Source organism: Chondrus crispus, genomic scaffold (genome assembly GCF_000350225.1).
Source record: "Chondrus crispus Stackhouse genomic scaffold, scaffold_60, whole genome shotgun sequence".
Classification (NCBI taxonomy): domain Eukaryota; phylum Rhodophyta; class Florideophyceae; order Gigartinales; family Gigartinaceae; genus Chondrus; species Chondrus crispus.
In genome coordinates, this window is record NW_005178566.1 from 139,245 (window position 1) to 155,463 (window position 16,219).

Below are 16,219 nucleotides of genomic sequence, written 5' to 3' on the forward strand. Positions count from 1 at the left end.
GTACGCTACCGGTTACCTCCTTCGGCACGCTGGGTCCCGCTGAACCCAGGCTCGAGCGGGTACATACGATGATCCAAAAGTTCAGCGCCGTTACTGACTATCGTATGTACCGCTTGGATAACACCTCGAGGCTCGTTACCTCGGGTGACGCGGGACGGATTGCGAAGTACGTCTAACGCTGTAGTGGGATCTGTCCCACGATGCGCAGCTTCGACGGTACCGACCCGATTCAGCTGCTGCCGTTCCTGAAGGATATCCGGATCACTTTCAAGTCGCAACCCCTGACCGAAGGTGTTGCGATACGAGTCCTCGCGCACTTCTTAGAGCGCGACGCGGAGCGCCTGTATACGAGTTATACGATGCGTGGCCTCCGCGCCGGCCAGCTCCACGACGACGTGAGCTGGCCGGGGCTCGTTAATCAATTCTTGAAACGCTACCTCACGGACGACGTGTTAGGTGAAGCGTACGACGATGTCGCTATGGCGCGTCATCAATCGCATGAGACAGAAATCACGTTTGCTGACCGACTCGAGACTGCCACGTTCAGATGCACCGCAGTCTTCTCCGAACAGTCCCTCGCGCACTATTTCGTGCGGGGACTTGCACCGGCAACCTGCGCCGCAGTATCCCAAACTGTGCAAAGGCTGCCAAGCAGTCAGAAGACCGATCTTCCGACCATCCGCCATATCGGCACGGCGGAAGGTACAACGTACCACGCTTGGCGCAGTTTACCTCTGCCGGATCCGAAACCGGGAGGGAGGGCTGGCAGGACTACGAAGTCGGCCGCGACAAGTTTGCCCGCCTCGACCCTCCATGTCGGGGAGGATGAGTGGCAGGCCGACCCTGTCCTCATTACGCGGGGAGCGGGGCCAGTGGGGGCACGAACCCCCTCACCGATGTCGACCGGAACGACATCGAGTTACGCGACTGCATTCGTGGCCACTGCAAGAGTGGCAAGGGGTACGGACCCCCGTGTCGCAGAGCTCGACATATCGAACCTAGATGCAGGGGGCGAAGCCCATCTCGTGCCCCTCGTCACCGATGAGGAGGCGCGGCATGCGGCGACCATCACCTCCACGGACGGCAGCGCGTACGTGTGCTGGCAATGCCGCACGTACGGGCATGCCATGTACGCGTGCCGGTTCCTGTCGCCGGAACAACGAATGTTCACGGCGTACAGGAACTACCGCTACCAGATGGAGACGCACCCCGGTGCGCGTAATCTCCTCTGGCATGCAGCGGGCGAGGGCCGTCCCCCGCGTCAAGGTTTCCCGAAACGATCGGGTGGGGGCGCACGCTTCGCCCCCCGTGGAGGTGGGTACCGTCGTAACGAGGTCGATCGTCGGGATCGACCCGCCTACCGCCAGGTGGACACAAGGTACCCGCGCCAAGGAGAGAGAAGGAACCGAGACCGTTCTCGGTCACCCCAACAGGTACAAAATGCGATAATGTACCTGCAATACTGGGTAGAGGATCCGTACCCTCTACCCACGGAGGGTCACGAAGGAGAGCCGACTCGCTTCATCCCCCATATCCTGCGACGACCGGACGCCGCAGGTCAAGGCCCGGAAGTTTCCGAATACTTCGCCAAGGCCGACGAGCTGCAGTGAGGGAATCGTCCCGACTCACGCGGCCGGCTACCCGAAGAAGACCTGGCCGTCGATAGCCAAGAGGTTAGCTCCGATAGCACGGGTAGTTCGAAAAAAGGGTAAAGACGGTTACGTACACGCGGTCGCGTGAGCTGTCTTTTCCCAACGAACTAGACCCGACCTCGCGTGCTCCACAAGGACACGGGGGGTATTGTCCGATAATACATCCCCCGCTACCGGAGGCGAGCACGGGAGCTCCGGTAATGCCGATACAGGAGGGAGCGCACGTCGAGGCCACCGAAAGCCCGACGTTAGGAGAACAAGACACCGGGAAAGCGGACGTCCCGGTGAGGCGTAACGATGGCGACGGGGGCAACGACGGCCGAAAAGATTCTGTCGATCCCCTGACCCCCGCGAGCCCACGGTCGCCGGAGAAAGGTCCGTGTCGTACGGACTCGAATAATCCGAGGGGCGTCACTGATCCGCGGACGCCTCAAGAAAGAGGGAGAAGGAAACGCAAGCGGGACCAGCAGCGAAATAGAAGGCCCCGGCGGAACGACCTCACCGATACGGTCGCCCCGAAGGTTGTCGATGGCGTCATTTGCCTTATGACGTCGAAGATTTACAACGTCCTCTGCTCGATAGCCACAGAGGGAAATATATTTGAACCCCGCACGATCGCCGATGATACGTGCTCGGGGTATAATCTGGTGAGGAAGGCCGACCTTCCCCCCGATTGGACACGTTACGTCGTGCACGACGCACCTCTTCCACGATTGGCAGGCGCGAATAGCAACCCGCTCAAGCTTTCGGCCGTCGTCCGCCTAGCTGTCCGGTTGAGGAACACGGTGTTCCGAATTCCGTTCGTAGTCGCGGACCAGCTCGCCGTGCCAGTCCTTCTCGGGACGGCCTTCATCGATAGGCACGTGCAATGTATTGACATCGAAGCTCAACGAATGGAGCTACGCCAAGGCGGTTCCGTCGCCATCGTCGACGGAAAGGGGGAGCCGACCCCCCCCTACCAGGCGACACGGGCGACACACGGGTCGGCCGGACGTACGCGAGGAGGCCCCGCAGGCGATCCGAATCGCCCGCTGGGTTACCATCCCCGCGATTTCACAAGCCCGCGTGCGTGTGACAACGGCGGGGAGGGGCCTCGTGTTCCTGGAACCCAAGCCCTCACTCCAACACCGACATGGATTGAGGCTGACGAATGGCGTCGCGGAGGTCCTACCGAATCAGACCTTCGACGACATCGTCGCGAATTTCTCACGACGAGAAAGGAGGCTTCCGAAGCACACCGTCGTGGGATACGCGAAACGCAACCCTCTTCCGATCCTCAATCCCGAACGTAAGGCCGCCAAGGGGATCGCGCACGCGCTACACCTGACCGATCAAATCGGTGGGGTAGGAGTTGGTGTAGTGCGATGTGCCTGGCAGGCCGCGAACACAGTCCAACGGTCAAACAAAAAGAAGAAAAACAGCAACAGAAACAACCACTGCCGATGGCACGCGCTACGGCGCGTTCGAGACTCCCTTTCCCCTTGTGTGAGCTTGCGGCCCACGGTAGCTCCACTCCGACGGGGGGTTAAGGAAAGATGCCTGGCCGGGGGGATAATGGTGGTAGAGGCTTGTGAAGACTTGAGTGCTCGGCGAGTGCGGGTTGGGCTTGTGTACGAGAATGTAACCGCGCTTCGCTGGGTTGTAAAGCCAATGCTCGACGAGCGTCTTCAGCACCTTGCGTATAATTCAAGGTTTTCGACGGGGGCTCGATTAGCACTACCCGACGGGGACGTAACTATGTAGCAACGCTACGACCAACGTGTTGCCCGATGGCAAAACACCGGCACCAATGCGATCGCAATCGCGGTCCCTAGCAGAACTCAACGCAAAAGAATGGCATAGACATGGATGTGGAGTGGCGGACGAACAATGGATGGCGTGCAGGTGGCAAAGTAACTATGCATTGTCTTCAGATATAGATATGACAAAGGGCAGACAAAATTCGAATTGTCTGCCATTCATTTTTCTAACCCACAGCTTTCGGACAAATGGCAGATTAAAATTTTACTTATTCGCCTGGCGCCTAAACTCGTACAGCAAGACCTAGAACCCCGTAAGACACCGCACGTCCTTCTACGCGGTGGCCGATTCCTGGCGGCCCTCGCCGCTGAGGAGGGCATCGCACATCACGCCAAGTGCCCGCCGTTGGAAACGAGCCCTGCAGCGCCCTGCAACGCACCCCGCCCTGTGCACCCGCGCCCCGTACACGAGCCCCGCCACAGGCCCCCCCGACACAACCGCCCCGCCCAACTGCCCAACTGCAGAACCGCTCGCACAACCCTGCAACCGCTCAACGCTCGCGCACTCCCGCAGCTACCCGACATTTCCGCAACCCACTACCGCCCCGCGACACCCCCGTACCTCCACGCAACCGCTCGACGCTCGCGCACCACGCAGACACCCGACGCCCCAGCACCACGCAACGCCCCCCCGACACTCGCGCACCACGGAAAGCCCCGTACACAATCGCACCACGCAAAAGCCCGTGCCCCGCAACGCTTACGAAACACTCGCACCGCGAAAAGTACGGGGTGAAAAATCTGCGGCGATGCGATGGCGGGATGCCGATGAGACTCAGAGTATTTTTATGGGCAAGCGTGGGCGCGATTCCTGCGGGGCTGTCAGCGGGCCAAGGCGGCCTTCGGGTCGGGGCCAGGAGCGCGGCGCGGCTCTTCCGGTCGGGCGGCGTGCGATGGGGCGGAAGAAGATATATATTTTCTTGCGAAAGATATCCGCGCAAGCTGTGATGCCGTGCCGCCTCGCCGCAGACAATAGACTGTGCGCGCTGCCCCCTGGTGAGCGTGCGGTATACTCTCCGAGAAAATGAGTTTATTGGAGGGTAATACCGTACAGTACAACTGTATAGGTACCAGAAGGACATGCACGCCCAATCATCGTTGCCAATCCCACATCCATCGTGCCGATGGAAACCCGCCACCCCTTCATCAACTATAACCTTCCCTCACCGCACCATGTCTGTATGGTGCACAAATCCCCTCTCTTCCGCCTTTCGCCCCCTGGCTACCGTTCACCCCGGCTCGCAAGGAACCCCGCTGGCATAGTGTACCTCTCATCGCGGCTCTCGTCCTCCTCCCTTACCGCCCCCATCTCCCTCACTGCGGCGTACCCGACCCTAACAATGCTACTTCGACAAGCGATTTGCTAATTATCCCTTTCTCATGCATTCAGACGAAACGTTTTCTCTGCTTTTTCTTGTATTGAGGCGTCAACCCTTGCAACATTACTCCTGGAATGTCCTGGCGCCACTTTCGTCCAGTCATGAAACCATTCTGCTCCCTCATCTCGTCCACAAAGTAAGTCCTAACACTGAGCCCATTTGACCCATTAGGAACTTCACATTGCATAACACTGACAGGGTACGAAATGGAGTGAACTGCTTCTACGGTTGTCTTTGAAAAAAGAGCTCTGCTTGATCGTGGCTGCCTGGCATACACTTGGTGTTGCTCCCCAATATGCAGGCCGTTGGTCACCCACGCGGCTAGAACAAGCATATGAACTGTTCCTCCTATGCAATGTTCTATGTATACCAAAGCTTTACCATACGACAAGTCAAAAACATTTTCATGTTCGGAATGGAAACACCCTGCAAAATAACAGGAACTTCTCTCCTTCCGATTTATATCCATTTCCCGAAACGACCTGTACACATACGGTGCGCCGTTTGCTGCCTTTTCATCACTTAATCGATGCCACAAAACTAAATCGCTGTACTGATGAAGCAGCTCCTCCACATTTTCCCTGGAATTATTCAGAGAACTCTCGTAATACTGTCTCATCATCCTTCTCAAATTTGGGAAGCAGCTCTCAGCAGCATCGATCGTTACTTCATGCCGTGGGTGTCGAAACTCGAATCCTTCCAACTCCTTCAGTCCACTTTTGCGGCGGAGGTTTGAGTCTATCTCCCCTGTTTCTTCGTGAAATGACGGCAAGTGGGGTATACTGAGGTTGCGTTCGATACCATACAGGCGTGCAGCTGCTTCTATCTTCGTAATCGCTGCAACAGACTCCGCGAACAAATCCTTTGCGTTACACCGGCGATTAATTACCCCCACAAAATTCTCCATCGACCATTGAGCCATCATGGATATCGGACCGTTGGCTCTGATACTGTCACCAAGGTGAAGTAGCAGATGATACACGTAACGGCACAAATGGAGTCGGTCTTCTCTGAAATTGTGATAGTGCTTATTGAAATGACGATAGAAGCTTTGCGCAAGCTTCTCAATATCAACAACCTGTGACTCTGAGAGATCCCATTGACTCACGAGGCTACAGAACCTGCAAAAAAGGCTCCAGCCATCTAGAATATGCTTTGGTACCCATTCATGAAGAACAGCAAGGCTTGTTGTCATGACGAAATGTTTCCATTCATTGGCCTTCCATGAACCACGATGAGACAGCCCCCGTGGCTTCCGGCACGATGAAGAAGCAATTCCAGTTCCCGCCGCACGGAGTGAACGTTCTACGCCCTTAAAGACCCTTTTTGATGAGAGGACTGCCACATCCTCCATGCTCCTTTCCGGTGATAACCAAATGTCAACAGTTATCTTCGCAACGTTGCAATACAGTAGATGCATGATATCAACTGGGAAGCTGTCAAACGCAAACAAAGTTGGAACCTGAAGCAGCGGGGATGGCCCCAAAATCCTTTTGGAGTAACCACTTCTCTGCGCCAGTTTTTTCGCTTCTGCGAGTCGTCCTCTGAGACGGAGTTTTTCGATCCGATTGTAAGTTTCGCGGACCTGTATGTCACTTCGCATGGGTAAGGATTCCGGGTCACAGAGGACATGAATGGCCTTCCTGCGCTTTCCTGTTGACCCACGCTCCATTTTGTAAACAGCCTGGGGAAAGTAGTTGTGTCTGTGCAAAGGGTCGTATAAACCTTCTATCAAACAGAAACGACAGGGAACTGTTCCATTCACACCGCTCAAATATGTGAATTTGGCCATGGCAACGAGATCTGCCTGAACCGTTAGCAGATGCACACGAACGCGAGTCTCCTGTCCATTCCACATTTTGACTATTTTACCGGCGACACTGAGATCTAGTAGGTCTTCAAGTAAGGGTCTCAAGAAGGAGGGAAGGTTCTTAGGGTTGTTTGGACCTGGAATTATTATCACAGGTAGCATGTTGTGTATTTTGTATCAGTCATGAGGGGGAAGGTTTGCGATGGTAAGAAGCACAGGCCAATATGAATAGTTTGTAGATCTGAACGGTTGCACTCCGTCTGACGTCAAATGGAGAAATATGTCATTCCATATGGAATCAATTCCGCCCCGACTCTCCTGGATTCTTCGGAAGTTGTATCCGGAAAAGAAGTCAAAGTACTCTCTTCTACCGGCGGAAGAAGAGGCACGCAGAAGTCCTTTTCGATAGTACTCATACATGAGAGGGCCGTATGTATGGCTTTGAATCCTCGCCAATAGCTGTGGCCACAGCTCAACGTATTGGTAATACCTAGTGGTGATTGGAGTATTGGTGCAGTTCTTCTCATCGCAAGGCACAATGGTGCCATCAGGATTAACGAAAAGCGCTTGATGGGAATCCGTACAGAATGGGTAGCTTGATGTCGAGAGACCCGTAGAACGCAATAATGCCTTCTTCACACCCTTAAAGGTTTTCTATATTTCGGTCGGAGGGTCGTTTGCACATGCAGTTCTGAGCAAATCGTCCATGAGAGCCTCGGTGGCATGGTGCTTAATGCTCAGTCCGACTAGATCAGCGTGTTTACACATGAAGCTAAAAAAGCGGAAATCTCGTGATCCTTCGAGCGGAGAATCAATGCGATCATTACTGCTATCTGAAGTGTGACCGGCATGATTTTGATCTGCTTCGGAAATGTGAAAGTCAGAACTGGGCGTGCCAAAAGATGTCTCTGTGACAGTTGGACAATCATCGGTTTTGGAGGACGGAATTGTGCATTTGCTGACTGAGTCTGGATCTGAAGAAGTCAATTCATTCTGAGCGGGAATGGATTCATGTTGGTTGGCAGCAATGTGACTTGACTCTGAGAAATTGGAAATGGTTGAATAACGGGCTTGAGAAGGAAAAGGCTCACACTGTGAATTTAATGTTGAGAGGCGTGGCATCTTTCGGGGCAACGGGAGATGGATGTGGTGGCCAGTTGAGAACAGTTCAAACTCTGCTTTTTTCGATGAGACATTGCTGTTTGGCGTGTAACGGACTTGCCTGTATCGCATCTGCAGTTATAGGCGGGATCACATACATAGTAATAGAGCATTTTGAATGGAGAGAGGAAAATAAGTGATGAACGGTTCTTTGACTTAGGGAGGGTTGAATGACTTGGGTTCTCACGTATTTATATTTCCCACGAAGAGAAGAAAGAGATCAAACGAAACTTTTCGCGTATTCCGTTCTTTTTTCGTTTCGATAGATAAAAAGTTGGGATATGTGATAGGAGTGAATTCTCAGATGTTTTCCTCCTCGATTGAAGATCAAAAGTCATCAGCAGTAAGAACTGAGGGATGATTGTCAACGGTAGCGTCGTGTTTTCAGATCCACATGCAGGGAGATCACGTCAGCAGTCCAGTTGGTACTGCATTGGGGAAGCTCTGCTTACAAGTGTGGATGCACACAACGAAGATCACCCGGATCAGAAGGTTTCCAGGCCTGAGTACAAGGGAGTCCAATTATCCCGGAAGATCATACGCTCAGCAAGGTCTTGGATTGCGTCAACAGATACATGTAAATATGTCGGAGTCAAAAGCATGCAGGAGATTTCCACGCAGAATCCGTCCGCACTTCACCAGGCACTGCAGCCGATTTTTCAAGGGATGAGCAAGGAGTTTCGCATTCTCGAGAATTGTGAAGGAAACTGGGCTGCACGTGAAGCCGTAAGACAGTCACTTTTGAACGATAAAGCAGGAAAGACTAAACGGAAATCTGGTCCTTCGGGCAGCAGAAACAGCCGAATGAATGACGCCTGGCCAGGAAAAGCAAATCGTAAACGTGGGTCGAACGTTAGGAATCCTAGAGAGACAGTACCTCCGAAGTTACCGAAGCTTAGCCGGGCAGAGATACTGAAGAGAAACAAATATGGGCATGCCAAACGTAAGAAAGGAAACGTGAATAGCTTAGTGAAATTCAAAACATGCGAAAAGACAAGAAAGTCCAGGAAGACAATCAGTTCAGTTTTTGATTCTGACATGGAACGTGAAGGCGATAGAAGGGATCTTGAAAGCGCGGCAGAGTGCAATGCTGAGGAGAACGAACCCGGTGCGCTCGTGGCACACGAAACTGAGAGTGGGAAGAGATGTGCAGAATATGGACTGGAGCAGGAAAACAACGCGAAAGACTACGGTACCATATACGAGGACACATGCTCATCCGGCGAAGATGTTGGTGCTGAGGAAGAACTAATCGAAGAAGAAATGGATGATTTCCTTGCGGATCGCATTACAGAGAGCCTCAAGCAATCGTCTAGAAACGCTGCCTGTGACAGTCCAACACAACAATATAGATCAGCAAGCGGAGCTGAGCAGATCAAATCTCAAGCCAAATCGATGGAAGACCGTTCTTTGGAAGAGGATTCTTTCAATTCTGAGGATGAGAAATTTGCTCAGCGGGTTCTTGAAGCTAGGCGTCGCAAAGAAAGCAACTCAAAACGTAAGGGAAGCACCATAGGGAGACCGCACAGCAGCCGTGCTAAATCAGCAATGAATGTTGGCAAAGCCGGTAAGGGAAATACGTTTAAAAGCGGTTGGCAGTCAAGTGATAAGCGTAACGGAACACGTTAACATACAGCAAATCTGGGAACAAGACCGTCCAATTTTATGAGGCGGCTGAGATTGGCCTCAGGACGTATCATAAAGAACGGGCTGCAAATTCCTTCAGATTTGCTTAGGTGGCACTCATTTGCACACGCATACGATAGCGACATGGGACTGAAAAGTCGGCGAGAAGTGAATGGGGTGGAAAAGCCTTTCATTTGCGCTCGGCCGTGGGTGTTCGAAAGGGACGGACAGTGCAAAATGCTCTGAGAAGAGAGGCCATAGCGACGACAAGTGCTTTTGGAACTCAGAAACCCTGACAATAGGCTGCATCTACAGCTAATAAAATCAGGTATTGTCGGAAGAGGTGACACTTGACGGAAGACTGTTTCTTCAATGAACGCGGTGATAAATTTGGACCTAAAAGTGCTTGAGCCATGAAAGTGAAGGAACCGCCTCAGTTCGGCTTTAAAGCCGGAGCTAGATATTAAAAATGGTACGGTAGTTTCAGCAAGATTAAAATGGGGACTGGCTCGGTCAGAAATGCCGCAACTTTCATGCGATCGTGCTCTCATGTAGCAAAGAACTTGTCCAGATTCCGTTACACTCTCGCCCACTTTACAAGCTCCGAAGCAGGGTTAAGTGGATTATTTGTAGGAAGCCCGTGAATGTCAGCATTAGAGTCAACGGCGATGTTTCCATACCCTCGTGAGTAGAAGCACACTCCCACTTGTCGATTATCGCTTTAGAGGGAGAGAAGGGCAAAGGTTCGAGCTTGCAATTCATCGCATTCGCCAGAAGTACTTGCATATGCACTTGCCATTGAGTGGAATAGAATACGTCACGACCATGGAACTGATCTTGAGTATCTCCGGCGTCCATTTTCTCATTTTGTGTCGTCTGAAAACTCCATTTTCAGTTCGAAAGGGCACCAATATCTGCGGTACATCGCAACACTTTCCGCATGCACGCACTGAAAATAATGAGCTTAAATATTGTCCAAGAGAAAACAGAACGGACGCGGGCTTGGGGATTTGTGGGTTTACAACGGTGCCAAATCTTAGAAGCTTTTCGGTGATTCATGTGCTTCGCATGGATCGCATAACCCATGATGCGGTGAAAAGTTGTCATTTCAAAAGCCCAGAACATATGCCAGCCGAACCACGATGGCATTTACGGCCAATGGTCCTCAACTCAAGTCCACCTAAACCCTGCATAGCACCCTGCGACAAGCGCATCGGCGAAGGGGACGCGAAACCTAACCACGTCGAGCATCCAGTCGACGCGATCCGAAATCATCCTGGGGGCGAGATCTTCGGCGACGCAATCCCAGTCGACGACGGGCCATTGGCGGCGAAGGTAACGACCAGGGGTACCAAGAGTTTGCTGTGACAACTCACGAAGTAAAGGCACCTCCAAGCGGCCTGCGATCTGGAACAGGGTGGAAAAGCGTTCCACGCGAGCACTTGGGGGGGTGGGGGGTGGTGGCTGCGCGTGGGAGAAACTCGGCGCGCGGCGTGCGGGCGCGCACGGGCGCGGTGCGGGGCCGGTATGGCGGAGCATGTTGCGCGGGGGGGGGAAAGAGAGGATCATCGTGCGGACACAGCACTACGTCAGCCTTGTCATAAAGCACGGCGGCCGCCGCGCCAGCGGCGCGGATGGAAAGCTCTCTCTTCCTGAAAACGCGGGCTCGGTCACCTACGTCCCGAATTTTCTCTCCGAAGCCGACGAAAATCTGCTTCTTGAAGAGACCAAAGACGCACGTTCCTGGGAGTGCACGCCGATCACTTTTTCGGCAAGTCCGTGCTGCAACCTAGAGACACTGCATTCTTCGGCACCAAGCTCTACTCGTACAGCGACGAAAGAAGAATGCCGACGGGACGGGAGGAGGAATTGCCCGCATCAGCCGCGCTCAAACGCTTGTACAGTACTACAGTACGTCCGATGCAGAAAATGCTCTTTGCATCGCCGACATATATTGCTTGTCCAGATGACAGGTGTCACATGCTCATTAGATGCATTCTTCTGAAACTGAAAACTATTGGATAGCCATATGGGATTGGGTCTACGAGTTTCTGTTCATTCCGTCAATTCCTACGTAAACTTTACGCGTGTGTGTCGAAGCGAAACGCATCCCTGTTCATCCTAACCTCATGTTGCAGACTGCGTTAATGTCAGCAACGTTGTGCCCGGCCGGTCAAGAAGGTACGGACTGCTATCAACTTCAACGTCTTCGTGGGCACTACGCATATCCATCGGGAGCCCGGGGCTTCACCGCAATCCGTTTGAAGCAATCGCGCTTCATCAAGCGTAATTGCTCTTGCGGTGTGCATTCCAGCCTGATTCAATCGGCCTGCAGCGCGGCTTCACTACCTGGTCGCCCTCACAGCCTCACCGAATCTTGTGTTCGTCTCTTCTGCAGGCGGCAGTGCGCTTCATTTAGCTTCACTAATCTACAGCCTCGCCTTCCTGCCAATCGAACAGAAACTAACCCCGTCCTCCCTTTCGTCGTTGGCATGTCCGGTCGTTGTTTTCGGCCGCTTTTTGCGCTCTTTCGGTATGACCAAGTATAGCCCGTTCCGTCCGAACTTCCGAGCACTCACCCCGACTTGCTGCCATACACACCCGCCTGTAAGACTACTGACCCCGGTTTAGAATTTATGTACAGCCAAACGCCGTTCGGTAATGTTCACGACTTTTCTGCTCGTAAGTATGCGAACATATGAATTTTATGTACTGTTCTACTGCAACACTCTCCGCCGCCCTTTTCTGTATAATTGAGATATTGACCAATGCCTTCGTTCTGTCCACTGCTCTCCCCATACTTCTACTGACATGGCCGTTTTGGAACGTAAAATCTGCGACTATCGTCGGTACGTACTTTCCATCCCTCGCTTTAGTGTCGTGCTATGTCGACAACTGACAATTCACTCGTGCTTCTTCGTTCGATTTCAATGTGATGAGGGCCTTGCAGGATGGAGACCGTCCGAAGCCTCTCACAACGACGCTGCGTAAGTGGTACAATACGTTTCTTCGTTGCCTGCTCGTTTTTGGCGAGCCACTTCGGATGAAGGGGTGCTATTGTCTCCTGGATTACTGCGAAGCACATCCGGAGAGCCGTACTCCGTCCCCTAGACAGATACAGGAGCTGCAGCTCCATTCGGGATCACGCGCTGATTGTTTGTCCTGGAAGGAGTGTGTGTTTCATTCAGGTATCTTGTTCCCTCGGACCGGTACCCGTGTGCGAGAAAACGTGCAGGCAGCACAGAACGCGTAGCTCGAACTACTGGGGCGGAAGCCGATTCATTGCTTATCGGAAATCGCGATATAGCCATTCCATGTTGCTGATGAAGGAAATTGCGATGCTCTTTACCACAACAAGGGCCAGCGTTGTCGAGTCGGTTTCAAGACACTGCATTCGTGTTCATCGCATTTGAATGCATGCAAGCGCGCAGCGTCCTTGATATGCCCGGCCGCAGCTGCAACTTCCTCGTCCATTGCGTGCCATGTACCTTCGAGGAAGGAAGCTGTTCCAAAGGGCAGACTCCTGGGCAGCCCCTCGGAAGGCTTTTGGAGCTCTGTTTCTGTTTTTCATTGTTATTGCACCATGGATGCAAGCTGAAGGTTAGCGATTTGAATGGTGAAACCAGCAATTGTTGGCAATGCGTGTCATCGGAGGGGAGTTTTTGGTCTCTCATTTTTGAGCTCCAATTTTTACATTGGCGTTTCAGAGCTCGACCTTTTACTTGAGAAACGAATTGCAATGCCTCACATGACGCGCCATGCCTTCCGACGGGGGGCTCACTCCACAGCAAGTAGTGAGAAGGTCAGTATTTCTCTCGGCTCCAATGTGGGCAATAGGGTGAGTGCAATTTGCAAAGCATTAGACGAGGTGAGGCAGTTTGCGAATGTCTGCCGTACTTCGTTTCTGTATGAAAGCCCTCCGTAAGTTCACAAGACATCCTATGCTGGCCATGATCGTTTGCAAACACTCCAGACACTCTGACAACTGAGAGAGCTTATCATTGCGTCCTTCATCCGTGTCGATCCCTTCTCGTTTTAAAGAATGTATGTTGAAGAGCAACCTGCACTCCTCAACGCTGCATGCGAAATCGAGACAACGCTGGAGCTACTTGACGTCCTTCAAGCCGTGAAGCGCGTTGAAAAGAAATTTGGGAGAGATCAGAAGAGCGTCGGGTATGGGCCGCGCTCTATTGATCTCGACATTATTGCGTACGGAGAACGCCTCGTTCAAACGTCAGATGACAAATTAGTGATTCCTCATCCTCGGCGAGCGGAGAGAGATTTTGTTCTTCGCCCGCTCTCCGACAATTCTGAAGATTGTCAGATCCCACGAACTGACGGCACCAAACGAAGTGCAGTTGACCTGCTCTCATATTTGCTTGGGGGTGAAACAGACTGCAATCTGGTCAAAGTCACGCCCACGAACACAGGCAAACTCCTAAAATGGGGATCACACACGTTATTAATGGGGATCATTAATGCCACTCCGGACAGTTTCAGCGACGGGGGAGAAAACAACAGGGTGAGCTCTGCGCTGCGGCGGGCGGAAGAATTCGCGAAATTCGACTTCGACGTATTGGACGTAAGCTTCTCTCAAACTTTCTCGACAACTCTTGGAACACACTATGTTTACCTCCGAAGCTTAAGAAAAGCACTACTCCTGATGCCCATAGATCGGCGGCCAAAGCACGCGGCCAGGTGCAGAGACAGTCGGCGCAAATGAGGAACTGAAGCGTGTACTGGCGATCACCGATGCGATTCGACGTGAGTTTCCGTCGTTGATCATCTCCACTGATACGTTTGACGCGTCAGTGGCATCAGAAATGGTGGCGCACGGGGCCGAAATAAACAACGACGTGGCGGCTACGCAGAGCACGCAGAGTGGCGGACGACGGCACGGGAGGGCCATCACTTGTTCCAAGGATGCTGAGGATGAAGTTGTAACCAACTTGAAGCGTGTTGGTGTACAAAAGCCTTTGGGCCGTCGGCACAAAGGCAAAGTTGATGGCGTGGGCAATGGGCCAGAACTGTGCGGATGCAAAAGAAAGTGTGTTAGGAGTTGCTGCACCTCCAGCGGGCGCTTGTAGATCAACGCTGGACCAAGAGCGACGTCTCCGATGGGGCGGCGGCCATCCCCTATCTATCTGAGCGTGCCGCAGAAGGAGTGACGTCAGCGCAATCTACGATCCCTTCACAAAATAAATTGACTAATCAATGCTGCGTTCCGCTGAATCCCTCGCTATGCATAGACCTCCTATTTGCCACTTTACTGCCATTTGGCAAACTTGCCTGCCTTGACAGGACCATTCCTCACCATCTTCTCGTCCAGTGCACCACCAATGCACCGCCATTCACGAAGTGAAATGTGGGAAAATGACAGAGTAGATATAGATAAATGGCAGATTATTGGCACAGTCAAGTTCGTGAAATACACCTTCTGTCAGCCACCCTTCAGCCTACGCTTACAGTTCTGGATCTGTGGTTGCTTAATGGCGGAGTAGCTCAACCGCCACCTGTCGACCCTTCATCTCCCAATTATTTGCATAATTATCCGTCACTCCTCGCCCATCCACCAGCCAAAATTCTCCTAGGGGGTTGGTGGTACCAACATTGTCTTGTATGATAAGACCTTCGAAGGAGGCGTCGTGGCAACAGCCTTCCGACGGAACAGGACACTATAGCAGCGCTACAGCCTACGTGCAGCCCGATGGCAATCACACCAACACCCTAGGAGAATTTTGCTTGATGGATGGGCGAGGAGTGACGGATAATTATGCAAATAATTGGGAGATGAAGGGTCGACAGGTGGCGGTTGAGCTACCCTGCCATTAAGCGACCACAGATCCAGAACTGTAAGCGTAGGCTGAAGGGTGGCTGACAGAAGGTGTATTTCACGAACTTGACTGTGCCAATAACCTGCCATTTATCTATATCTTCTTTGTCATTTTCCCACATTTCACTTCGTGAGTGGCGGTGCATTGGTGATGTACTGGACGAGAAGATGGTGAGGAATGGTCCTGTCAAGGCAGGCATGTTTGCTAAATGGCAGTAAAGTGGCAAATAGGAGGTCTATGCATAGCGAGGGATTCAGCCGAACGCAGCATTGATTAGTGCCTTTATTTTGTGAGGGGATCCTAGATTGCCCCGACGTCACTCCTTCTGCGGCACGCTCATATAGATAAGGGATGGCCGCCGCCCCAACGGAGACGTCATGATGGAACATATGGACTGGTCTATGTTTGGGAGATGAGACAGCCAGAATGCCTGTAGGGAGGCAAGACATGTGATGACCGGGATGGTGAGCTGCACGTGAGGGACATTAGCGGTTTCACATATTGGAAAGAGGTCGAGAAGAATGGGAAAGACGAGAAAAGTCAGTGCGAGATATGTGAGCAAAGTGTAGGCTATGATGGTGGAGGCATCATTGGGCGGAAAGGAAAGAGATGAGAAAACCCACAGAGTGAGGCCAACGGCCGAGGAGGAAAAGTAGAGCAGAGGCTTGGTGGATGAGGAGAAGGCGAACGTGTGGGCAAAAAGTGCGAGAAGGTTGAGGCGATAGAAGTGAGCCGAGTGGGAAACATAGAATGTTCAGGCGAAAAACCGGTGCAACCTGTGCGAGAAGGCGTGGGAATAGGCATTAGAATAGACACATTGCAAAACAAGGAAGACCTGGATGGGGGCAAAGCGGGTCAGAAAGTGAAAAGTGGCAGTGGGGACAACTGCCAAGATGAATGGATTGGTAGCGGAGAACATACAAAAAAACGAGTAGGACTGCCAGAGGAGGGAGGGGAG

General features: G+C 52.5%; 1 protein-coding gene across 1 annotated transcript; it reads left to right on the forward strand.

Moving 5' to 3' along the window:
- The first annotated feature begins 13,175 nt into the window (after positions 1–13,175).
- On the forward strand, positions 13,176–14,725 carry CHC_T00007059001 (hypothetical protein). The gene is made up of 4 exons (XM_005710441.1): positions 13,176–13,348; positions 13,469–14,009; positions 14,101–14,510; positions 14,677–14,725. The coding sequence occupies exons 1-4, from the start codon at positions 13,176–13,178 to the stop codon at positions 14,723–14,725; spliced, it is 1,173 nt and encodes a 390-aa protein (XP_005710498.1).
- The last annotated feature ends 1,494 nt before the right edge of the window (positions 14,726–16,219 follow it).

What these genes read in the sequence shown, in the direction of transcription:
- CHC_T00007059001 (XM_005710441.1), top strand. Translation starts at nt 13,176, where the DNA reads ATGACGCGCCATGCCTTCCGACGGGGGGCTCACTCCACAGCAAGTAGT. An exon ending in TCGACTTCGACGTATTGGAC is followed by an intron (nt 14,010 to 14,100) that starts GTAAGCTTCTCT and finishes TGATGCCCATAG; the next exon opens with ATCGGCGGCCAAAGCACGCG. An exon ending in TGCACCTCCAGCGGGCGCTT is followed by an intron (nt 14,511 to 14,676) that starts GTAGATCAACGC and finishes CGCTATGCATAG; the next exon opens with ACCTCCTATTTGCCACTTTA.